General features: G+C 34.9%; 3 protein-coding genes across 3 annotated transcripts; all 3 read left to right on the top strand.

Annotated features, from left to right (window-relative positions):
* Positions 1 to 4,123: 4,123 nt before the first annotated feature.
* LOC130647573 (uncharacterized) lies at positions 4,124 to 7,414 on the top strand. The gene is made up of 8 exons (XM_057453483.1): positions 4,124 to 5,022; positions 5,161 to 5,244; positions 5,330 to 5,367; positions 5,450 to 5,472; positions 5,580 to 5,645; positions 5,739 to 5,902; positions 6,027 to 6,399; positions 6,570 to 7,414. Exons 1-8 carry the CDS (start codon positions 4,918 to 4,920, stop codon positions 6,728 to 6,730), a joined length of 1,014 nt encoding a protein of 337 aa, XP_057309466.1. The 5' UTR covers positions 4,124 to 4,917; the 3' UTR covers positions 6,731 to 7,414.
* Positions 6,795 to 8,067, top strand: LOC130647574 (uncharacterized). Its single transcript, XM_057453484.1, has 5 exons — positions 6,795 to 6,835; positions 6,989 to 7,060; positions 7,232 to 7,312; positions 7,410 to 7,574; positions 7,779 to 8,067. The coding sequence occupies exons 2-5, from the start codon at positions 7,028 to 7,030 to the stop codon at positions 8,049 to 8,051; spliced, it is 552 nt and encodes a 183-aa protein (XP_057309467.1). The 5' UTR covers positions 6,795 to 6,835; positions 6,989 to 7,027; the 3' UTR covers positions 8,052 to 8,067.
* A 5,759-nt stretch (positions 8,068 to 13,826) lies between these two features.
* On the top strand, positions 13,827 to 15,730 carry LOC130648181 (uncharacterized). Its single transcript, XM_057454219.1, has 6 exons — positions 13,827 to 13,860; positions 14,028 to 14,230; positions 14,316 to 14,645; positions 14,767 to 14,925; positions 15,112 to 15,304; positions 15,420 to 15,730. The coding sequence occupies exons 1-6, from the start codon at positions 13,827 to 13,829 to the stop codon at positions 15,728 to 15,730; spliced, it is 1,230 nt and encodes a 409-aa protein (XP_057310202.1).
* Positions 15,731 to 26,275: the final 10,545 nt, after the last annotated feature.

The following is a 26,275-nucleotide window of genomic DNA, read 5'->3' as shown; positions in this document are numbered from 1 at the left end:
GCCTACACGCGTCAAAAGCATAGATAACCCTACAAACATAGATCTCATCTTGACAAACCACCCAAGATATTTTTGTCACTCCAGGGCTATTAAAACAGGCTTGTCTGATTTTCATAAATTTTCATAAATTGGCCAACTTTGCTAAACGAAAACCAAAAATTATAAATTATAGAGCATATCGGAATTTCAATAATGTAAATTTCCGCCATGATATAATGGATGCTCTAAATGATGACAACAATCTCGATGATTTTAAAATTTTCGAAAATTTCAAAAACAATGTTTTAAGCATCTTAGATAATCATGCTCCTCGAAAGAAAAGGTATGTACGTCATAACCAGGCACCTTTTATGAGTAAAGAAATAAACAAGTATGAACAGATCAAAACTTTTAAATAAGCATAGGAAGGATAAAACTTCAGAGAGTAAATTAGCATACAATAAACAAAGGAATTTTTGTGTTTCACTAATAAGAAAAAGTAAATACAAATTCTTTAACAACCTTAATGTTAAAAATATAACCGACAATAGGTTATTCTGGAAAACAGTAAAACCATGTTTCTCAACAAGACAGTTACAAGTGAAAATATTACCTTAGTTGAAAATGGGACTACAATATCTGATGATAAAGATATTACTGAAATATTCAACATTTATTTTGGCAGTGTTGTTAAAAATTCAGGCATAAAGTCATCAAATATACAACCTTCAAGTAATGAAAACAGACTCAAAGATCAAATAAATTCGATAATATATAAATATAAATCCTAGTGTAGAAAAGATAAGAATAAGCACAAAAAGCAGCACAAAATTTTCTCCAAAAAAGGCGCAGCAGAAAGATGACATTTCTACTAACATCATCAAAGAAAACAGTGATATTTTTAGCCAATTCATTACTGAAAATTTTACTCAATCGTTAAAAAGTTCTAAACTTCAAACATCTTTGAAAAACGCAGATATTACTCCTACACATAAGAAAGGACTGCGCACTGAAAAGGCGAACTATAGACCTGTAAGTGTCCTATCGAACATCTCAAAAATCTATGAAAGATGCATGTATGACCAAATATACACCTTCTTCGAGGTCTCAAACTGAGAAACTGCTTGGTATAACCATAGACCACAAACTTTCTTTCGAGGAACATGTTAATCAGCTCTGTAACAAGGCAGGCCAGAAAGTTAGTGCGCTTGGAAGGTTATCTTCCTTAATGACATTAGATCAGCGAAAGCTGATTATTAATGCTTTTGTCACTAGTCCTTTTTCGTACTGTCCATTAGTATGGATGTTTCACAGTCATAAACTAAACAATAGGATATACCATATACATGAAAGAGAACTAAGAATTATCTATCAAGAAAATCAATCCTCATTTGAAGAGCTTTTATCAAAAAATGGGAGCGTTACAATTCACTAAACGAACTTACGCATCCTTGTTACTGAGCTGTATAAAGCTAAAACAAAAACAGGTCCAGAAATGCTGAATGAGCTTTTTATCTGTCCTGAACCAGTGTATAATTTGAGGAAGGACAAACTCAAGAGTAACAAAATATTTTCAGTGAGATATGGGATCGAAACACTGTCTAATGTTGGGTTAAAGCTTTGGAACTCTTTGCCTAACTAATTTTGGAACTCTTTGCCTAACGAGTATTGGAACGCTGGTACCTTATTCAAGTTTAAAACCAAAATAAGAAACTGGATTCCAAATCATATTCTTTGCAGAATATGTAAAATTTTTATACCTGAATTAGGTTTTCTTTAGTTTCCCCGTTGTCTTCCTTTGTCAGTTGTGGAGCGGGGAACTCAGTTATGTCTTGCAGTGCGATGGTTTAAGTGGGGTGTTATCATATAAGGATATTCTAGCCTTGTTATCTGGTTGCATATTATTTTCTCTCGGCCCCCTGCCTTGGAGGTTTAACTGAGTTCCTGGAACAACCACTACATGGTCTATCCTTTGACATATTATCTAAAATATTTTAAAAAATGGTATATACGGTATAATAATAATAATAATAATAATAATAATAATAATAATAATAATAATAATAATAATAATAATAATAATAATAATAATAATAATAATAACAATAACAATAACAATAATAATAATAATAATAATAATAATAATAATAATAATAATAATAATAATAATAACAATAACAATAACAATAACAACAATAATAATAATAATAATAATAATAATAATAATAATAATAACAATAATAACAATAACAATAATAACAATAACAATAACAATAACAATAATAATAATAATAATAATAATAATAATAATAATAATAATAATAATAATAATAATAATATTTTCTTCATAGGACGACAAAATGCCGATTTTTTGCAATTTTTTTTTACCAAAGTCTGCATTATACAATCATATTATGTAGCTAGAGCCACCGAGTTGGCTTTCGCCGATGTGCTTAAACCATACCCATCTAGTTTGATGTTCCGATTTGGACAACAAAAGAACAACAATATGGTAGCTATGTCTGTATGTAGAGGGTAATCAGAAAGTTTTGTTTCATATTGGTCAGGTTTAACTTTATTCTCTGATTAGGGTACCTACGACTGGAGTAAATAATTTTGAAATCTCCACCAGAGCTGCTTTTTCCACTAAGATAGCCATAGCTATAGCTAGCTATGTACTCCTTTTGAGTGAAGTAACTTTGTTTCTTTCTTCTTACCAAGTTTTTATCAGCTAGCTAGCTACATGTAGAAAACCTTTCTGTCAGTTTGGTTTATAATTCAATGCTAACTAAAACTGAAAGACAAACATGAGAGTAAGATTGTGGCAGGGTTAGGTTTACTAATAAGAAACTTTAAACTCTTTGTGAGCTAGCTAACCTTCAAACTTTTACATAAACATGCAGTTTATTGCATATAAAGCCAGTCGAAGGAACAACATTTTTTTGAGCTCAAAACAGACTTTGGAAATCCCAATAAGGTTTGAATCAAAAACGATACAAAAAACTCAACCCCTTATACCTAATGTTATCTTTATAGCTAGTTGGATATCAGATGTTTTTGATCTCAGTGGTCATAAAATTATTTCATCGCCATTTGCTCAAGTCTCGTGTAACTCACTAAAGTTAAAAACCAACCGGCGTTTTGTAGTCCCTTTAAATGTCTTATTATTTACAAGTGTTACAGATTTTATGTGATGTTTGAAAATTCTTATTCGTTATAATTCCTTATCTGTGTATATGCTCGCATTTTTTATTATAAATTATATTTTTTGTATATATAAGTATTCTAAAGTTCCCCCAGATCCGTATACATATATATACTGAACTGTAAAACCAAAGACAGTATCAGATTACTTATAAGATGTACATATATATAAGTTATTTTGTTCTTCAGCTATTTTTCAAGAAACAGTGCAACCCATAAGAAAAATATGTTTGTCAAAATACAATGTATATAATGTTGTCAGTGACATCAAATCTTCTAGTCCTTTTATGTTTTTATTCCTTTATTTACACATTTATGTTTATTGAAGTGGCTTGTCTAATAGCTATACAATAGATATATAGTCAAATATTGCTTTGAGTAGCTGTAAACACAATACAATGGACATAGATTTTGGAGATGTTGGGGCAGGTTAGTCATATTATGTAAATGCAGATGCTCTCCCTCATTCATTATTTTTTCTGTAATGGTATGAATTGATTTTGCTGTGCGTTTATTATCGCAAGATTCGTGCAATGAAATGTAATGGCCGTTCTGTAGGCGAAGAGAAATTGGGGTGAGTTTGCCATTTTTATGAAACACTTGAACATGTTCTGGTTGTCAGTTTTCAATAAAATTTTCTGGGTAATGTTTTCTCATGTATATCTTTCAATTTTTACAATAAAATAGGTGGCTCAAAGAAAGTTGCCTACAGGGTGAGTACGCGCCTTTAAATCTACAACCCTACTATTAAAAGTTTCATCTTTAAAAGCAAAACTTCTTGTTTATTTACGGCAAATATTTGCAAAAATGTTCAAGTTAATACTAATTATGATTTTACAAAACATCCAAAGAGCTCACATATCCTCTCATTGTGATTTTTTCTTTACGGCTAACAATTACAATACCTGCGTTATGTTCGTGAAAAAATAAAGAGACATAATATGAGTTGTGTTCTGTTTTAGTGTTTTTTATATTACTGTATCTTTTTAGATTTATGCAAGGTGTCTTATGAGGATATTAAGGATGTTGTGAAAGGAAATGAACTAAATGGAATTTTTAATGGACAAGTATATATAGAAAACGTTTTTTTGGCAGTTCTATAACACTTATATATAAAATCTTTTTATCAATGTGTATACTTTAAAAGTTTCAAAAAATTTGTAAGGGAAGGGTCAGTTCAAAAACAGTCCAAAAATTCTAACATTTTCACAGATGCTTGAAATGTAGCTATATAAATCAGAAATTGATTTCTACTGTTTTGTAATTCTAAATTAACAATTTTCTAACCAAGATCTTATTATATTTGCGAAATGTACAGATCAATTTTCAAAAATAGTGTTGACATTCAGCTTTTTCAAATCTTGACCACAATTGCAAAATTAACTGACCTTCGGATGAGGTAATGTTTAATTGTATGTCTGTGTAAATTTTAGATATACTCAGAACTACACGAACAGTATAAGAAAGGTGGCAACAACAGAAGTAAATATAATTTTGACTTTAGACTTAAGTTTGGACTACAGTCAAACTGTGTATAAAAGACACTAAATATTTTTCAAACTAATTAAAGAGTATGCAGGTTATTATGCAAGTGTCTTATTTTCATTGAAATTTCAGAATATTTAAAAGTGTTGATTGACTTTTAATGGCCAAGCCAAGTATTAAATGCATAATGGACAAATAACTTTGACAGTACTGTAGCAGTATTCAATATCATTTGCGCCTAAATCCAACATGTTTTCAATGCTAGAGAGTTTGGGAGTTGCAATTTTTGAAGATTTAGTAAGTCAAAAAAGAATAGGAAGCATTATCAAGATCACGAGTTCAACTTATACAACGGTAAGAATGTAACATTGTGACTTCTTGCTTGAGAAACAAAGTTTATTTTTTGTAGTTATTAATTGTTTGACTATGAATAGATTTCAGAAATATCCAAGTAGCAAACTATACTTGTTACATGAGACAATCCTTTTTTAGCATATTGACTATGTAACAAAGGTTTTAATAAAGGAAGCAGTTATATTAATGTATGCCAAAGTCAAAAAGATAACTCGCTCAGAAGTAAGTTTATTATTCAATTACCTTGAATAATTTATCAATGTGTTTACAAAACGTAAATTACATAATAAATGGAAGTTACATTTAGGCATTCCAGATATTACTTGCATATTTGAAAAAATTAGAGTAAGCATATATTATTTATTGTATAGGTTTTGAAAGTATGTTTTCCTTTTTGCTATTTTTATTTTTATTCTTCTTTTTGTAGGAAAAGGGATTTAGAGGAAATTGGTGTGTACTAATATGCTATATTTAATATATTGTTATTTTCTCTCTTTTCAAACTGCTGACATACGCTTGATGCCATATTACGATCTAATATGTCTCTAATGTTTAAGACGATAGTGCAACTACATTTAAAGAAATGGTTTTAAATAGTTGCAAAAAGCGTCAAAGATTCTTTGGTAAACAACTTTTCATTGTCTCAAAATTGTTTTAGATTATCTTTAATTTAGTGCGGATAGTTATACATTTTTTTATTAATTCTACTGTTATAGACAAACTGGAATCGCGAGATGAAAAGGAAAATCTAGATAGATCACAGGAAAGTATAGAGGTGACAGCAGAAGAATTAAACGGGAGTAAATACAACAAAGGGGATAGTTCTAGAAGCCAAACGCAAAATGAAGACTCTGGAGCCAACGAGGAAAAAGAAATTGACGTAAGTGATGGTCTATATATTAAAGAAATTTATTTCATAATATTTATTTTTTGGTTATTTTATGTGAATGGTAAAAAACGTTAGAGATTATATTATGTGTTTTCACATGTATTATATCTTACAGGGTGTCAATGTTAAGAAAGGAAAACGTCCCATTATAGTCCCTTTAAAGAAGGCTTTTAAAAGACAATATGCAAAATGTAACATTTTGGGTGTAGTGGTAGATAAGATAACTACAAAAGAATTTCATTCAGAAACAGAATCTTTTCAAGAAGAGTGCCAGGGCTTGGGGATGATAAAGCTTCGTGACCAAACTAGTGATGAAGTAGTTAAAATCGATGTCATGGGCCAAAGAATCTTGGCCGAAATTTTTATTGGTGACATTATATTGATCAAAAATCTATTTTTCATCAAAGTAGAAGACGGTTATGGTTGTTTAAAAGATAAATCTCTTATAATGAAATTTTCCAAACTAGAGGAACCCTTTCCACAGGAATGTAAGTGATATTTTAGGAGAAAAGTTATGCTTACTATATGGTCTTTCCCAAACAGATTTTTCAAAACTTATCTTGTCTACATGGATGCAATTACAAATATAGAGAAAGGTGAAGATTTATTTAATTTAAAATTTACAAGATTCTTTTTACTTTTATTTCGATTTAAACAGGGTCACGTTTTGTACAATTGAGGAATTTAAGCAAGTTATGTTCACTTGAGATAGAAAAGGATCCTGTTTGGGAGAAAGAGTATACTCCTTCGGAGAAAAACTGTTGCAGTATTTTAGACATGGGTATGTATGTATGTAGGGTATGTAATGTATGCCTCTAGTATTTTTCTATACGTTTTGGTCCCTATTATAAAATAGTTTTGCCCAAAGCTTAAGTATGTAAAAACATTTTAGATATTACTGAGCCTGGATTTTTCAAACAATGGGTAGGTTCTAATTTTCCATTTATTATCTTTAAGGTAGCCTTATTTCTCTATTCAGTACTTCCTCCATTAAAACTGTAAGGAGGGGCTGATTTAGACTTGGTAACTTAATACTTATAAACTCCGGACTATAATTTTCATGCTTCGCAATTATAGCCGCCTAAACAGGAACATGAAGTTGCGGCGAAAGACACGATGGTTGCAAAAGAAAATTCTATTGACATTGAAGTATGCATATTTTCTTTTATTTTTATTTTATTTTTTTATCATCGCTCTTGTTCTTGATATTCTTAATTTGTGACTTTTTCAGCTGCCTTTTAAACTGTTAAGAAAATTTGATCCAAAGTTACTTTTTTATATTGATTCTTTTTATATGTATCAATACAAATTTACTTACAGCAATCTGACTTGAGTGACAATGTTGTACAATCTGAAAATGATGACGATGCAAGTAAGGTTGACGGCCAAACATTGAATAAGGTAAAAGTTAAAAAAAGTGTTTTGTCCATAGGTAAATGTTAAACAAAATTTACTGTCCATGTTGTACAACGACGCCAAAATTGCTTTTTTTATCTAGAAGAAGAATCTAAAAAGGGGATATGTTTCGGCAAGAGATGCATGGAATTACGCCCGTGCTCAAAAGCGACGATATGTACCGGAAAAGGACTGTGTACCAGATGAAGAATCGTCTGATGAAGAAGACTTGGACTGGTATAATGCAGGAAACACCTTTGACGAGAATGTAAGAAGTGTTTTTTGCGTTAACCCTTCCTTAAGGAAAGACATTTTGTTAAGAATTCGATTAGCCAGATTATAAAACGTTTTCTAAATTAAAGTTGATTGAAGTTTACGATTTTCCTGACCTAATTCACTTAAGTTACTCATAGCAAATAGGGTTTAAAATCGTTGTCAAGTTTTTTAGATCGTATTGCAATTTTCCCTACAGGCTTCGTTTAAAAATGAAGGGATGATGCGAAAAGCTGAAATGGCAGCAGAAAGAGGATTTTCGGTGGTAAAAAAACAAAGAAAAACACAAGAAAATTTTAAAAAACGTTTTAAAAAAATCAAATCGTCTGTTACTAAATTGAGACTGCAAAGAAGTGTTGAGAAAAAGGAAAAAAAGGTTAAAGATTTAATGAAGGAATTTTTGGGTGGTATCGACGTGGTGGAGGAAAGTCACTTGTGGCGAGCGGAGAAGTTATGTGTACAAATGTCCTGAATGTAAAATATTTATAAAGGACAAGCTTAGTAGACATTTAATCATGAAGCACAAGTCTAGCATAACCGATGCAAAATTAAAGCAAAGCGAACTTAGAGTTTTTTTTTCTTTGGTGCAGATCGGATAAGCATAAGGCACCTTTACCTTTACGTTGTGATGAGTGCTCAGAGTGGTTTTTGCGTTTCGATCATCACCTAGAACATCACAAAAGACATCGAAACTTAAGTGAAAAAGAGCGAAAACGCAATTTAAGCGAATCACGGGCAGCATGTTGGAAAGTTAGCTTCAAATCTTCGATGGCAGAAGTTGATCATTCAGGAAACCAAGAAAAGGGTAAAGAGAAGGTCAACGAAGACACAAGAGAAGGAGAGACAGAGGAATTTGTGCGCAGATCGGCCCCTGAGAAATTAAAGCCATTAAGGACAATCGATCAGAGCTACCTTCCACCTAATGCTATTCGGTTATCACAAAATGAGCGTGATAAGTGGAAAATTAAGGAAGAAGATTATTTTTTGATCTTTTATGAAAACTCTGACGATTTGCTCAATGCCTTTCAGGAGAGCATGGCTTGTTCAATGGGACCAGACACAGATAACAAAAATGTAGCGCAACAACATAGAAATCAGGTTGCTGCGATGTGGCATGTCTTTTCTGAAGATATGAAAATGTTCCCAAGCCATACCTTTACGAACATCCATTTATTTCGCGATTTTTACCACTATCCATCGCTTAAAATGATTGGTAAAACATCTGGCGTGCAAGCTAGTACTCTGCGATCCAGATTTACATCGTTAGGTTTCTTTATCCAGTTTTTACGTAATGCTGGCATGAATCGTCAACAAATGCATCTGCTGGAAGGGAGCATAAAGGATTTCAACAAAGATCTCAATCCTCACATCAAGCAAAGACATGTTGATATCCGGAAAAACAAAGTTAAGCAGCTACTTACTCCAAAACACTTCATTGGTTATGGAAGAAGTGATGCAATACAAAGTCTTCTCTCTTTTTATTCTAAATTTAAAGAAAATCCAAAATCATATGGCAAAAGGATTACCAGAAAACTTGATTAAGGAGAATATTGAAATCTTAGTTATGAAGAACACCTGATGATAGTCCTAATGAAACTTAACCTTGGGTTAATGAACCGTGACATAAGCTTAAGATTTGGAATCAGTGAATGGAATATTTCTAAAATATTTCGCAATTAGATACAACCCTTGGTCTTAAAGCTTAGAAGTTTCAAAGTTTGGCCAGATAACGATGCAATGCCCTCAAATTTACCACCTTCATTTAAAAGTTTTAAGAACTGCATTTCCATTAACGACTGCACAGAATTTTTTATAGAAAGACCAATAAACTTAACCGCACATGCACAGACCTACTCCAACTACAAAAACCACAACACAATAAAATACTTGATTGGAATAACCCCAACTGTTACAGTCAGTTTTCGATCAGCAGGATGGGGCGGTCGTCCATCTGACAAGACTATGACAATCAATTTCAGATTTTTGAACTTAGTTACGCATGGAGATTGTGTACTTGCAGATAGAGGTTTTTTAGTTGAAGAGGAGCTTGCAACCCGTGGTGCTGTGTTACGTATACCTACATTTACTAGGGGTAAAACACAGCTAAACAGCACGTAAGATCCTGTCATCCATAATCCCTATAACACAGGTGAATATGACTGCTGAAATAATTTATGATGAGGTGACAAAACAGCTAGCTGTAATGATATTTCTTGTCTAATGACATCCCTACCTTCCTAAAGTAAACTTTGACCACTTTCTGTTCAACTTTGCTATTCTTTGTTTTTAACTCAGGTAATAAGTGGAGTTGTTACTCTCCAAAGACAAGAAGAGGTCCGCGGACGGTCATCAGCAGAAACTAGACATCCCTACCTTCCTAAAGTAAACTTTGACCACTTTCTGTTCAACTTTGCTATTCTTTGTTTTTAACTCAGGTAATAAGTGGAGTAGTTACTCTCCAAAGACAAGATCATGTGTGATCAAACCCCCCTGCTAATATTATATTTTTTATTTATTTTTTTTATAACTGGAGTAATAAGTGGAGTCGTCACTCTCCAAAGACAAGACCTAGTATGATCAAACCCCCTTGCTGACTCATTCTGGTTAAAATATTCTTACCTCATCTGATGTTGTGCAAGAATTAATCAAAACAGTTCAACTATTCACTGGATATCAAAGATATATAGTGCTATCTTTTGACGAAATAAAAATTTAGGAAAACCGGGTTTTTGATAAGCATTCTGGAGAACTTATTTGTTACCGTTGATCTTGGTGATCCGGAACCTAACTTCTCTACTTTTGACACCACAGATCAATTGTCGACACATGCTTTAGTGTTTTATGTAAGAGGTTTAGCATTTGATCTCAAGTTTGCATTTGCCTACTTTGGTACAAAAGGTATCACATCCTACCAACTTATGCCAACATTCTGGGAAGCAGTATCCATCTTAGAATTGACCTGTGTAAGCTTTTAGTTATAGCTGCTGTGTCAGATGGCGCATCTCCAAATCGAAAATTCTATAGGATGCATAGTGCTATGGATGAAAAATTGGATTGCGATGTTGTTCATCGATCATTAAATGTTTTTGCACCCCACAGGTATATCTAGTTTTTTTGCAGATGCACCGCATTTAATGAAAATGCATGATATTCATTCTGGTGAGTTTCAAACTTTGAGAATTTATATAAAAACATACTTAACCTCTTAAAAGAGTGTATTGAATACTTCTATACCTTCCCTACCTATACATTTTCACATATATTTTTTTTGCAGTATGTCATGTAGTATTAAAAATTAAAAGTAGATAATAAAAATTAAAAGTAGATAATAAAAATAAATAAAAATAAAAATCAGATTGAAAAAAAATCACCATTGTGTTTTTAACTTAATCAGCCAACTCGGAACATACGTCCAAACGCTTCGTGGCTGAGAAAAAAAAAACATACACAGAACACGGTCGTTCAAAACCGCGATTTTGCGGAAAAAAAGTGTGCGCATGCGCTAAAAATCTTAAGCAAAATAAATTTCTCCGACTAAAATTATGACGTCATCAACATTGACCTAACCCACTAAATACTGTATTTATTACCAAAATAAGGAAACATTCACTACTTTTTCCGACTTAATTTGAGAAAGGATGACCAAGGATGCTAATTATTTTCGTACTTGCTGCCTAGCATTTTATAAACAAACAGGATAGCCGATTAAAGTCGAGAGCGCCACTTCACAAATTTGAGGGTTTTGATCACCTCTCTCTGACTTTTTAACGCAAGATTTGCCAAAAACATAATTTTACAAAGTTAGATAAACCCTTAAACTAGACTCCTGTGGTAATACACAGTAGCTGCCACTTTGTTAAAGAACATAAATTTAAATTTTTGAGAAGCACACAAACCAGCTTCGATTAGAAAATAAAAATGGCTGACGACCAAAACAAACATAACGTTTTACTGTCCAAGTTATGTCGAGTATGTGGAGAACATACAGGAAAGGTCGAAAGAAACAAATTTCCAGTCCTAAAGTTTGCCTCACGAATAGAAAAATGTTTCTACCAGGATGTAACTAGAGATATAGAAGATGTACACCCACCAAAATTTTGCCTCAGATGCTACTCCTTAATGAAAAATGTTGAAAAAAGGGGAACTACATCTTCAATAAAAATAAAAACGTGGAAACCACACAAAGAAGGGGGCACAGAACATTGTGACACGTGTAGCTTAGGCCTTAAAAAAGCACAAGGACGTTCCAGGCCACAAAAAAACAAGTCAGGCAAACCATCTTTGAACAATCCAGTGTGGACAAAAAAAATATCTGAAGAGATAGATAATAAAACGCCTGATGATATAATTCCACAGCAGTATAATATTGAGGACTTTAAACTTAACCCATCTATTGAACTGTTCACGTGTGGTCTGTGCCGTAACATATTGAGAAGACCTTTGAACGTTGTTCCCTGCGAACACACATTTTGCTACAAATGCTTTGTAAGTTGGGTCGAGGGTGTAAAGGAGAATGATTTTAAATGTCCGGAGTGTAGAATCTCTGCAAGATTTGAAAATGTTCACCCCTCGATTAAATTTCAACGGCTGAGTGAAAACCTGACAACCGAATGCAGTAAGTGCAAAATTCCATTCAGGGTGTCAGAAGAAATAAGAAAGGTTAAACACTTGTCTTGTTGTACTGGCCCGCAAAAAAATGAGAAAATGCTTTCCGAAGTAATGAACATTGACACGAAAAGTGAAGTCACGTCAGATATTAATGATGCAGTTTTGCATGTAATTCGGACAAAAATGGAGCAGTCAACTCTTCCCAATCGTAGTATTTTATTCAAGACATGCGGCAGGGTGAGTTAAATAACAAAATACTCAATTAACTTTTTATTATAAGAAACTAGGTTTTAAGAACATGCTATGCTGAAAAGCATTCTCAAAAAGTTAAGAAACATCCAGCATAACCCAAAAGCATGTTTCTTACATAAAAACGTGTGTATTTTGCACCTAAGCAATAAAAGAATTTTCTGTCAATATTACTGTAAGATTGATGATTTTTCAGCCATTAGTCATGACTCCCACACCGAAGTCAAATAAAAGCAGTACTGATGTATGCTCAAAGACCATCTCAAACAGGACAAAGTTTATAAAACAACAACTACAAACTACATCAGGCAACTCTGTGGATGCACTTGCAAAACAAACAGGCAAACTATTGCAGGGATTTGATGTGCAACAAAGAAAAAACATAATTAAACAGGCAAACATTCCAAATGCTGAGATTACCGCCGAATCGCTGGTTGCAATGAAGGTAGACATGGGGATCCCTTGGGAAAAGCTGAAAACAATGGCCAGGTATGTGAGGCTATACACTTAGAATATAAAATTAAGTACAAAAGTACACAAAATTAGAAATTCCTACTGAATACAAAAACATTATATTTAAAAACAGAATAAGCACAACTGATCCCTGACACAGCACCAAATTTTCTGGCTAATTAGTGTGTATAAATTGTCATACTGCAGTATTTAAATAATAAAATTATATAATAGATGGCTGAAAACTTTTAATGTCATGCCTGCAGCATTTAATCAGCAAAGAACAATTGCTAAAACATGGTGCACTGAAGATTTGGTGGTTGAAGAGGTCCCATTTACTTTTCCCAACAAAGAAGTAAAGGGCTCGTATGTTATTCAAGCAGCTCCATGGGGGTACCTAAAGTCACTTCCTTATCAAATTTTCAACCATCTTGACACTCTGAAGGAGTAAGTAACATACAAAGTACAACACAAACTACATAAGACTACACATGTGTAAAATATACATAATATCTGTATAAAAGACAGAAATAATATCTACATATATCATTTATTACTCTCTATTTTCACAGTAACGATTTAATGGTTGATCATCCCTTTTTAAAAAATGAAATCCACATCAAGTTGGGTGGGGACCATGGTGGCAAATCATTCAAAATGAACTACCAGCTATGCAACACAGCAAAACCAAATAGCAAGGACAACACTGTGGTATTTTCCATGTTTGAAGCAAAGGATTATCGACCAAATTTAGTGCTAGCGTTATCAAGATTTACCGCACAAGTTGATGATCTGCAATTGATGGAGTGGAGGTATGTTTTCCTAAAAAGTTAAGTACATGTCTGCTAAAAGTTTTAACAAATGATTATTTAATTATCAGGGGAAGAAAAGTACGTGTATTTATTAGTGGCGATTATGGAATATATATATGGAATATATGGAATCTATATATGGAATCACAGGAGCAAATGGTATGCAACTAATTTATTCTTATTTCTATATTTTTTGTGACTAATTTTTGTTTTTACTCTTTCATCTTATTTTAAACAATGACTGCTATTTTAATACCAATCTCTGCAAATTTGTCATGTGTGGAGATTTATTTCTGTGAAAGTTACTGATACTTATTATTATACAGGAAGACATAACTGCTTGTTTTGCCATATAACATCACAAGAAATGAAAATTCCTCGACAAGAAAGATTTAGTATAGCACCGCGTACATTGGAATCATTATCTAATGACCTCCAGAGATTTAATGAGGCTGGTGGCGATATTAAGAGGGCAAAGGAGTTTAACAAGGTTATATGCAAGAGATTGTTCAATGTTTCTATTGATCAGGTACATTTTAGTTGATCAATTTATAAGGCTGAAAACCTGATATATACATTTAGTTACCCTTTCTAATGTGCATTTTAATTTTTAGATAGCATTGCCTGCCTTACATATTTCCCTTGGTACATTTCTGAAATTTTTCAACATGTTGGAATCAGAATGTATGAATCTCGACATCAAATTAGCTGCCAGTACTGCTGTTTCGAAAAGCAAGAACAAGATTTTAAGCTTTAACGACTCTATTGCCATTTGCAATAAGATCAAGGATTGTGAGAAAACTGCGAAAGATTGTGAAGAAAAAATTGGCCTTATTCACGAAGCAATTGCACTCAATATCCTGAAAAAACCTGAAACCGAGCAGCATATTAAAGATATTTATGAACCACGCATTGACTTTCTACAAAGAAAAATGACTGAAAAAGTGAGTACACAATTTAATGCAAGTCAAAGCATTCAGAGACCTTTATAATGTGCATATCCTTCTGTGCAATAAGTTGTGTCAGTAACTCTTGATGACTATTTTTCTGTATTTTTTATATTAGACATCTGAAGCAGAAGGACTACGAAAAGAACACAATCTAATGCAGGCAAGTGGGCCATGTGTTGAAAAACTTGACGAGATATTAAAAAAATTAAACGTTGAACGACAAGCCTACCATGGAAAAAGTTTTGTTGGCAACCATGTCCATAAAATGTTGAAGGTATATACTTTGAATGTCGCAAGTCAAAGAAATCAAGTTTTTTCTATAAAGTAGAGATAACGTACATATACCTGTTAGATGCTTGTTTATTGCCAGCTACACAACAAAACATGATCTATAATAAAAAAATGCTTATGACAATAAAAAAGGAATATGTTCAACATATATCAACTTATATTTTTGTAGGATGGTAACATAATACAGATATGCAATTCCATCCCAAAGCTAGTGTATGACATGGGACATCAGGGGAATGAAATTCACATGGAGTCTGTTGAAGTTTGCAGAAAGTACAAGCAACTGTTCTCCTGTTACGCAAAATGTCACAATTTGATAAACAGTAGAAACGATTTTGGCCCACAGTTAATTTCTGAATTAGGTACAGTTAAAAATATTTTTAACAATAACTGGCTAGTACTGTTAATTATTGATTTTTTCTGACTGTTTGTCACATCACTGCATCAAAGAGCTAATTTTTTAAAATTTATGTATAGAGCAATCTATTGACAAACTGATGGCTTTCCTGCGTACTAATTGGCCAGATGTTACGATAACGCCAAAGCTACACATGCTAGAGGACCATGCCGTAGATTTTATGAGAAAGTGGGGTACTGGCTTTGGATTTTATGGTGAGCAGGGTGCTGAGAGCATACACCCTATGTTTAACAAGTTAATGAGCACATACCAACACATGAAGCCAGCAAGCAGACGTGTCGAGGCCATGCTTCGAGAGCACCTCACAAGGATTAACCCCAATGCCCAGAAACTACGTCCTATAATAAGAAAGAGGAAACATGAGGAATAATAAAAGTGATGTTGTTGTGTAAATCTATACTGTTTATATATAGTCTATATAGTGCTAATTTAAAGGTACTGTTGTATAAAGGCAGTTTCCATTATCATTAATTAATGAAAAAATGGTACCATTTTTGACGTCTCAGAAAGTTCAAATTTAAAAGTCGATTCTCGTTACAAAAAAAGTGGCAGCTACAAACCTTAAATGCAGTCTGGTCCAACAATCAATCCCCTTTAAGAAAAGGTAATTTTTGAAGCATAACTTTGCGTACAGAAGGAGAAATCGTCTTCTTTAATTAGCACCCAATTCCATATAGTCAAAACACACCCTCATATGTTGGCTGCTATGCAAGAAGAAAGCATGCGATCGAACAAATCAATTTTGATTTTGTAAATGGTCGAGGGCCTACCCTACTAAAATAAAATGTATTCTGACAGAGATCTCTATCGCAGAGGCTTAAAAAAGAGTTTTTTTGGCACAATAAAACCCTTAAGTTCGTCGCCGCCATCATGAATTGACCACGCGGAGAAAAAAATTGCCCGCGAGCTGGCGCATGCGCACACTTTTTTTCCCTCCGTGGATTACCGTGAGAAGAGTTACTTAAATCGGATGGTCATTTGCAAACAAATTTCGTAGTTGGTCGTTGGTCATGCAATTATATTTTTTTTATAATCATTTCGTCGTTGGTCGAAACGATTCTAACGTTTATTTAGTAGGTGGTATTGTAAACTTGCTGCGGGGTCTGGCATTTTTGATCCATTAGTTAAAGTCAGGTATGATTTATACTTAATCGTATCATCTTTATCCAAGTGTTCGTAATAAGTAGAAAATTTCATCTCAATGACGTTGATACTGTACAAAGCTTTGTGGCTAAAGAACTATCGCTGGCGCAACAATGGTTTTTGCCTGCTGAAAATTCGCGCACGCGCAGCACAATCAAAACAACAATTTACGAAAATTTGCCTGAGCAAGTCATCTATTTAGACTGTGTAGGTGTTGCTAAATGGGCCATCTGACCTCTTAATGTTCGCGCCCAGCTTTTAACGGAGCGCCGGCTAAGTTAAAATAGGTAAAATCGTGTAGCAAGACGGAGAAATTTTTTATCCCTAAAACACCCCAAAGGCCTTTGTCGCGCAGAGCATAAATAGGAAAAAAGTTGACAAAATGCCACAGACACAGTGACATACTCCACCTGTTCAGACTTGCATGTAGGTAGAGGTTCTTTTCCTTTATTCAAAACTCCCAAGTAGACAAACTATTAAACCAAGAAATCAATATAGAAAGTGTTGCGGAGAGGTTGCCAAGGCAAAGGCATTAAGCACGGCAAGGAAAGGGCAAAGGCAGGCAAGGAAATAGGAAGAGGAATCAGGAAGGCAGGGGTAGGCAAGGCATGGGAGCCACAGGCAAGGACATAGTAGGCAGGCACCAGAAAAGGCATAGGAAGGGTAGGCAAAGAAAGGCACGGTCAGTGCTGGCAAGGCAATGGAACGGCAAGGCAGGGGTGCATGACTTTAATAGAAAATCTCCACCTTACAACTCAAAGATTGCGTATACTCAATATTATCAAATTTATCTCAGGTCAATATACAGTGAATCATAGCCATTACAAGTATTTAAACAATCGGTCATAACGACATATCATTTTTTGATAAATCTGAGATTAACTTGGTTCCAATGACAACAACATTAAAAAGTCAAGATATAGAAATAATCAGAGAAGTCTTACTTAAAGATTACCTATTATATGAAAACCTGGTTGTTGTAGGTGCAAGATAATTATGTTTTCCTAGCCCTGTCCAGGATTTGAACCTGGATCTCTCATTTGCATGAGTGTGATAGCCATTAGACCAGCAGGGCATAAACATAAATATATATACAAAACTTTACAGGTGAGTATTATATACACTTAGGAATTTACGCTGGTTAAGCCACAAGTAACTGTGTTACCTGGCGTTAAACGCTTGATGGAACAATTAATACAAATTTTAAACTGTACCACACAATCATAAATCGAGTGAAACACACAACATTTAAGGTGTGTCGGGTGTGTAATTATATTTTTCAGATTCACAAAATATATATTTCCTTCAACTTTAGCTTGAATAGAAACACAATTTACATATTGTGCCATGTCATAGCGAAAACTGTTTTACAAAATGTTCCCAGTAAAACGTAAAAGATATATGTACTTTAATCTGTGGTGCGCCATTAGTATAGGTAAACAAACCCTTTCAAAAAAACTTTAGCACAACTTCTGTTAATTAGAAACACAGGTAATAGCTTGTCGTTAACACTAGGCTGAGTGATTAGTACAAATATACTGTGGGGCACATCCGAAAAACTTTGGTTCAAATAAACAGACAGTAAACACCCTGTTGTTATCCTACACAGCTAAAACAATCATGCAGCACTTTTATTTTGCGGAAAAGTTTTTGTAACATTTAAAAATAAAAACACTGCTTAAAACCTGTTTTTATGCTCCTAAAGAATCCTGCAATATTTTATGGGAAAAGTTTGTGCTAGATCAAAAATTAATCATAAAATCGAACAGCCGTAATACATTTTTAAAAAAACCTTTACTGCAACTTCGGTTTAAAAAAACACAGCGGAAACAGCCTGTTGTTAGCCTGTGTAGCTAAAAATCAAATAGCAGTATATGTTTTGTTTGCAAACAAGTTTTTATGACAGTAGGATAAAAATCTCTTATTCCAGACTGAACAAAAACATCATTAGAGCCACATGTGTAAGGATCGGGTCAAGTTACAAAAACAGAAATTATTGGGACATTATTTGCATACATATCGTGAAATTAGGTAAAAAATAATGAATACACTTGGAGATTTTCAATACATGTTGACGATTGAACGAGATATCTATCTACATCTACATCTATCTATCTATTTATATATATATATTGAAATAATTTTCGCTTCTGCAACTTAAGCCGCACTGATGTATGCTCAGCGGCAGGGTTAAAAAAGTTTATTTCCTGACGTGTGTACAATATATATATATAGCTAGCTACAACCGTCCACGAAAATATAGCTCTCTATTCCCCCTTAATGTTAAGAACTGCCAATTTGTGGCTAAGCAACGTAAACAATTACACGTGACATACCTGTATATAATTTACTATCTGCAAAATATCTAGCTGAACATATGGCTCTCACCCCCTCTATAAAATTCAATGTTATAAAATACCCAACTTGACCTCGTAAGTGGAAAGGGAAGTATCTGTAGAATTATATATAGGTATGTACTTTTGCTGATTTCGCTAAACATTTTTTGCCCTTGAACTTTGGTCTAAAATTGGACCATTGTGGATTGTCGCTAGAACAAGCTATGTAATGGGACATTCCTAATCAGAGTAGAATTATATCACTTATATACTGTGTCATAAGTATAAGCTAGGTGGCCTATCTCATTGAAAATCTGTCCAAAAGAATTTTTCTATGCTAGCTATGTAGATAATTTTATGCTAGCCTAATTAGCTAATTTTATGCCAGCTAAGTAGTTAAATTTATGCTAGCTCTGTAGCCAGTTTTTTATGCTAGCTGTATATGTTATATGTTTGTTCTATTGCTCTATTTTATGCCAGCCAGCTCAGTCAGTAGTTTTATGCTAGCTAGCCTTAAGTGTGAGTGAGAATAAGAAAGAGTTCATTACATGTAAAGGAATAGTGATATACTAGCTAGCTAAAAACATACCCTTTCTTCGTTTTCTTGAACAAGCCCTTCCGTCAGTTGCGATATAGTTTAGATTAACGAAAGTTTGAGTTTGAGGCGCTATGTGTCCGAGAAAAAAGTCATGTGATATTAGTGAAATTAATATGTGTATCACGTGGCTAAAAATTGTAGGCAAACTTAATCTCAACTGGAAACAGCACTATTTACGCTTGGTTAAAAAACAACAAAAACTCCATCGCCGTGCTGAAAACATATTGTCTCGCTTACTAAAAAATGTAATTAAGAATGACCATATTAAATCGCTGGGAAACTGACTCAAAAACGGCCGAATTTTGGATATTTTTAATGTATAGGGGGACGAGGCGCGGAAATCGTATAGAAATCCTATATACTCTCCACCGTACTTCCTTTTTCTTTTATATTTGGCTTATTTAATGAGGAAATGGGCTCCGCTACGCTCCGGGCGCTGACGCGCCCTCCTCTTCTCTCCGCAAAAACAGCCATTAGGTAGATGTGCATATTTTACATGGCTAGCCTCACAAATATCGAGGGATGTACCCTGTCTATCATTACCAGGAGGGGCCATGGCTGAGATGGAGAGTCCTAGAGCTCATTTTAAGCTACGCAGAGCTTATTAGTACCGTCAAGTGGTGTAACTTTGGTAGGGCGCCTAATCACAAAACGTTTAGAGACTCACATCCAGACTGGTTGAGCTGGCTTAGGGCTCTTAGACCACAAAAATATACCACCAAAAGGCACTTATGCTTATCGAAAGCTTGTTTCTAATATCATACACCTTGTGCCGATTTCGAAAAAGTAATGCGCGCGCATTTTAAACAGACAATATTTAAAGGGTCATATTTTCAAAATGGCGGTTTTGGCAGGTAAACAAACTAAAACCGTAAATAGCCGTTTATGAGGGGAATTGATATGTATTATATCATTAAAAAGGTATTTAAAGAAAAAATAGAATTAAAGCTATTAGTTTTTATTATCTTACTCTAAATAAATCCTTCTTATATAAACAAATCAAAACAAACTTGGAACCGATTGCGCTCTCAAGCTTCGCTGCCATCTGTGTTTATAAGAACTAATAGTATAAATGCCAGAACATATGGAAGCAAATTAAATATTCAGTCTTGTTTATGTATATTCTGCAATTTAAATCCCACGGACGACGCGTGCGTCGCAAATTGTAAATAAACATATCTGGGGCAACACATGTTTTTACCCTGGATGAAAATAATAACATACTTAAGGAAATGTCATTTGAAAAATTTAAAATGTGGAGTGTCAATGCTCTGAAAACCTTTTTACACATCCTGGGAAAGATTACTGAGGGTGGAATTGATGATTTAGCAGCAAAGTATACATTTGTTAAAGAGTTTTAAAAAAGTTCATTGCTTTACAATGTTCCTATATCTTATGTCTCTACTACATACAGGGCTTACGCAGCTTATTGTGAACAAGTTGAAGTCGACCCCGTACTGGAAACCCGCGAAAGGTCCGTATTAGAGGAATACACTACAAAAAATAATTGTAAAAGACAAAGTCATCTCGGATCCTCTTGCGCTAAAAGATAATTGGGTGAAGGAAAAGTGTAGCGACACAGAGGACGGGATTTTAAGTTGGCCATCTGTTGATTATGTCGATATTGCACATTACATAGTATTAACTCAACCAGACTTCATTAAGAGACTGCAAAGTGATTATAAACAGGGAAAATGTTACAGATACAGCAATTTCGATCGATGGATTTGTGAATGGTGCCGAAACATCACAAGTATATATATCACCTATACAATAATACACACTTAAATAACTATGTTTTATATATTGGAAGTTGTAAGTTTGTTAGGACAGCACATATGATAATAAGGTCATCAATATGATGAGTAAGGTTGATAGTCATTTCTTTTCCAATGATATGAAATGTTTTAAAACGTTGTATTACTTGTTCGACTAATATGTGTAGTTTCGCTACTTCATTTGTTTTCTTTACGTCTTTTGTCAACATTTGAGATTGTCCACACTTTCCAGGAGAAACAAGAACATGAATAAATCATGCTGCGCATTCTTCAATGATGTTAAATCCCTTATCAACCATGATTTCAGTATAGGGCTCGATTGAATCTAAGTAACCTGATGCTAACGAGATTGCCTTATCTGACACAATACCACCATAAGCTTCTGAAGTGAATGCTATAAACCCATTTGGTGTTATGGCTATAAGTACTTTGACGGTATTATGGTTATACGTTGAGCTTGGTGGTTTTTGGGTGTTTGGATGTATATCTCTCTTGCATCAGCGATAGTATGCAACTTTGGAAAATTTTTAAACTTATTGGGTCGTGAAGCAGTGATGTGACCCATGTCAGGAACAAATACAAAACATAAAGCTGCTGGAATAGCTTTGATCCAAGTGGAAAAAATTCTGCCACATAATGTCAAATACACATTAAATTGATTTGCAAGATCTGCATCTAAAAGTCCAAGCCTAATTTTTAATAGACACATTAAAAATTCTTCTCCTGCAGACAGCTTTGACTGTGGACCAATTTTTTTTGGTGATTAAACAGAAAATGGTCAAAGTTTACTTTAGGAAGATAGGGATGTCTAGTTTCTGCTGATGACCGTCCGCGGACCTCTTCGAGGTGACCCAGCTAGACATCCAGGGTACTTAGGTTCAGAAATATGGGTCGAAACCTACCTGGCCTTGGTTAAAATTCTGTTCATCTTTTCAAATGTGCTGTGTCCTTTTTATTTTTTTATATTTTTTAATTAAATCCTTGTGAAAGGGAGAATTGTGCTTTTAGAGGCATTTTCTCTAGAGGAGTACAACCTCTAGCTTATTTCCAAAGACCTAACAGGTTGAGTTCATCATTGTGGTGGCTTGCCACCTCTTTGTAAATTATTTTCGTATTTACGAACAATGGCTGTGTTGACAGAAGCCCCTCTCTACTTTCGCCGGACGTTTGGTTTGATGTAATTGAATAGCTTGTCAAACAAGTTTTTTGATTTTAAACCAGTAAGAAAAAGTACATTTTTATCTGATGTTAAAATTTTTTGATCGATAGGAGCATTACACGTACAATCTTTTTCCAACTTTTTCATTTTGTTGTTAAGTATTTTCACTTTACTTGCCAACTGTTGATTACTTTTAACCAAAGTTTTTATTATAATATCTTTGTGATTGTTATATTTGGCACAGTGATGATAAAACAAAATTCTTGCCCGCATTGAACAAAAAAGTCTCAAGTTTTAGAAAATGGTTAAATTTGCACCACTCCATTACCAACATAAGCTTAAATGCCGAACCATCCCCACGTCCTTTACCCATAAAAAGTCTCACTTCCATATTAAAATCTGCAAAAATCAGCGGTCACCTACTATTGCGCCATTCGAAAGATCCCATTCTGTCTGCACTTAATCCCACTGTAAAGGCTGGTACCTGGCGAGCGAACGAGGCAGTGGGCACGGTTGTAAGTGAATTAAATTACAAAGCGATGAGAGGTCCCATCCAATATGGAAAGGCCGGAATTGGAGTTACAAAAAGAGACGTTATACCACCCAAAGACACCTATGGGTATAGGAAATTGGTTTCCGAAACATCAAAGAAAATTGAAGAAGAAAGTTACCTTTCCAGAGCATTGCAGCTTCAAGTCCAAGGTCAGTGGACTAGGTGGGAGAACTATGTTAAATTCGATCTTTCCTGGAAAGACATACTAGCTACCCCGCCAAACCTTTTATCTTTCTGTCTCCAGTCTACATATGATGTCTTACCATCCCCAAACAATCTAAAACGTTGGAAGATAATTACTGAATCATCTTGTTTTTTGTGCCACAAAGAAATCTGCACCTCTGCTCACATTTTGGGTGCATGTAAAATAGCTCTAGTTCAGGGAAGATATACGTTTAGGCACGATCCGGTGCTAGTGCACTTGGTTGACACTTTAAAACAATTCCTGTCAGCACTTCCACCTACCATCTCTAGGAAATGTATTTCTATGAATTTTGTTAAGGCAGGTGCTTATGTTATTCCCAAATCAAAGACAAAGGTTACAGCTATATTGCATCTCACCAACGGTTGGATAGTTGTTGCCGACACTAGTCAAAACTTTGTTATTCCAGGCCACATTGCTGTGTCACAACTAAGACCTGATATAGTTATATTTTCAAATAAGCTTAAACGAGTTATAATTAAAAAGGGAGAATTGTGCTTTTAGAGGCATATTCTCTAGAGGAGTACAACCTCTAGCTTGTTTCCTTATTTTCTTTACTTGCCCTTGCCAGGAAAATGCAAACTATTGGCCCTCCACCAAGTCACTAAATATTCCTGCTTGGTTGACGTAATTCTGTCCAGTGGTTGGCAAGTTGATTTCTTTGCTGTAGAAGTAGAGGCAAGAGGTTATTGCGCAAGAACAACCACGGCGTGTCTGAAAAGGCTGGGTTTTTCCAACAAAATGGCATATTCCACTGCAAAAAACCTTGGTAAAATCTGTATTACACCTTCTTTCTGTGTATGGATTGCTCGGGGTCAACAGACTGGTCTCAAGACTCCTTAATTAAGGCACCCGGAACGAGAAAGACTCTTCCACCCAACTCTGTTGCATCTCGTCAAAGTAATCCAGCTTCAGTAAAAGAAATGCCCAAGGGTCGGTAATCAGGTCCACGCACTCCGGTCTCTCTAAAAATCAACCGTAACAAAACTAGTGCCAAAATAAAGACAATTTTTATAAATGCAGGTTTTGTCAACAAAGGCAATACGTGCTATGCTAATGTTATTTTGCAAGCACTAAGTACTATTCCATCCCTATGGTCCCAGAGTGCTTCGGAGTCATCCCGTTTGTCACCAATTATGACGCCGAATGCTCTTAACATGACCATGTTAAACCGTTCTTTGACCCCCGTTGATCCTTCAAACTTTCTCAAGGCCCTAGAACGTAAGATACACTCTTCTGGTAATACAACTTTCCAATACAATTCTCAGCAAGATGTGGCAGAGATGTTACTTCTTGTCTTTGATGAATTGAAAGGGTTCTCGGTAATTGCGTCTCAGAACATCTCGACATAAGTATCGGTGTCAGTTAGCTGTAACACCTGTCTCTGTTCTTTAGTCACTGTTGAAAATCAGGACATCCTAACACTGCCACAGTCTTCCAGCGTACAATTGTCAGTTAGTATGTTTCCAGCTTCTGAAAATCTGGAGAATGAAAATAAATGGTTTTGCCCACAATGTTCCCTGCACCAAGAGAGCACTAGGGAAACAAGGATTACGAGGAATAGCGAAATTTTAACCTTGCACCTGAAAAGGTTTGCAAGAGATGGAGAAAATCTCGTTTAGTACAATAAATCTGTTGAAAGTTTTTCCTCTTCTAATCCTTATCTCAATATCCCCATATCTAGTGACTCGGACACATCTTTTATCCAAAAGTATGCTTTGGTAGCTGGTTGACACTGGGAAAGACTAGTGACACTCTTAGTCTCTAGCGAATCCTCACAGTCGTGGCGAAGCTGTGAAAATTATAGCCTTGCCCTGTGCGCCAGGCAACGCAGGGTGGTTCCTTGTCCTGTGCATATTCTTTCGCTGTAGTTCTAAGTTTAAACAACCCAAAACCTCAAAGCTGCTACAGCGATAAGGATATTGATTTTGAGGTAAATAGATCTGCTAATTCTTGCCAGTCAGACCAAATTCCTCCCTTGAAAAAGTGTAGCGTCGTCCTTCAGGATATCTTCTCAAAACGTGGTGCTGAAAAGTTTCAGACAGCGAATGCGTTTCCGGATAAAAACCACACAAACCATCCCTGTCACATTGATGAGAAATGTCTTGAAGATTTGCGAATCAAAACACCAATAAAATGGGGTAAAATATGATCGATCCTCTTTGGTCTACCTTGGACATAGCTGTTTTTAACAGACTAAGTAGTTGTCTAAACCTAAGCGAATCATTATCAGCTAAGGTGAAACTTATCAAAGACACGATATATGAGGAAGGTGCAAAAACATTTGGCCATCCAGAAGCTAAAAAGTTTAAAAATCTTTCTGGAAAAAATAGGAGAACTTTGCGGTCCATTAAACTAATACAGTTAAAAAACTGTCTTGTGACGCAGGTAATAACTTTGTCCGACCGTGTCCAGAAGTCAGATCTACAGGGGCTGCTAGCAGAAACGCAAGAAAAAATAAAGGTGATACGTCATGCAGAGAGACGGTTAATGAAAAAGATTAGGTTCAGAAAGGCGCAGTTTGCGTTCAGGGCAAACCCGTTTGCAGCTGGTAAGGCTTTGCTTGATCCAAAATGCAAAGACCTTAGACCAAGATAAATCTTTGGCTGTTCAGGATAAGTTCTATGACGTTCCCTTGACGAATCTAGACGGTCTTCCTGCTGCCCCATCAATTCTGAAAGTCATCTAAAAAATTATGCAGTTGCAAGTGCAAGGGTACTGGACCAGATGGGAGAATTACAATAAAAACGATCTCTCCTGGAATTTCTTGCTGGGCATGCCCCCAAACTTGCTTGCTTTTTGTTTAGGCGCTACCTACGATGTTCTCCCATCACCAAGTAATTTGAAAAGGTGGCTTTTGTGCACTGAAACCTCCTGTTTCTTATGCGGTAAGCAAGTGCGCACCACAGCCCACGTCTTAGGTGGCTGCAAAACTGCTCTTACACAGGGTCGGTTTACATTTCGCCACGATTCTGTTTTGCGTCTACTTCCCGAAAAACTTGCTACAAGGTCTTCCAAAACAACAGTCGCATTGCCATCTAACCCTGATTTTAGGAATAGCGGTCTAAAAAACTTGGGAAACACATGTTATGCAAACTCCATCTTACAATGTTTTTATAACCTTCCAAAAGTTAAAGAAGCCATTT

This window comes from Hydractinia symbiolongicarpus, chromosome 6 (genome assembly GCF_029227915.1).
Source record: "Hydractinia symbiolongicarpus strain clone_291-10 chromosome 6, HSymV2.1, whole genome shotgun sequence".
Taxonomy (NCBI): Eukaryota; Metazoa; Cnidaria; class Hydrozoa; order Anthoathecata; family Hydractiniidae; genus Hydractinia; species Hydractinia symbiolongicarpus.
The sequence above is the reverse complement of the archived record's forward strand: the minus strand, read 5'-3'. Positions and strand labels throughout refer to the sequence as shown.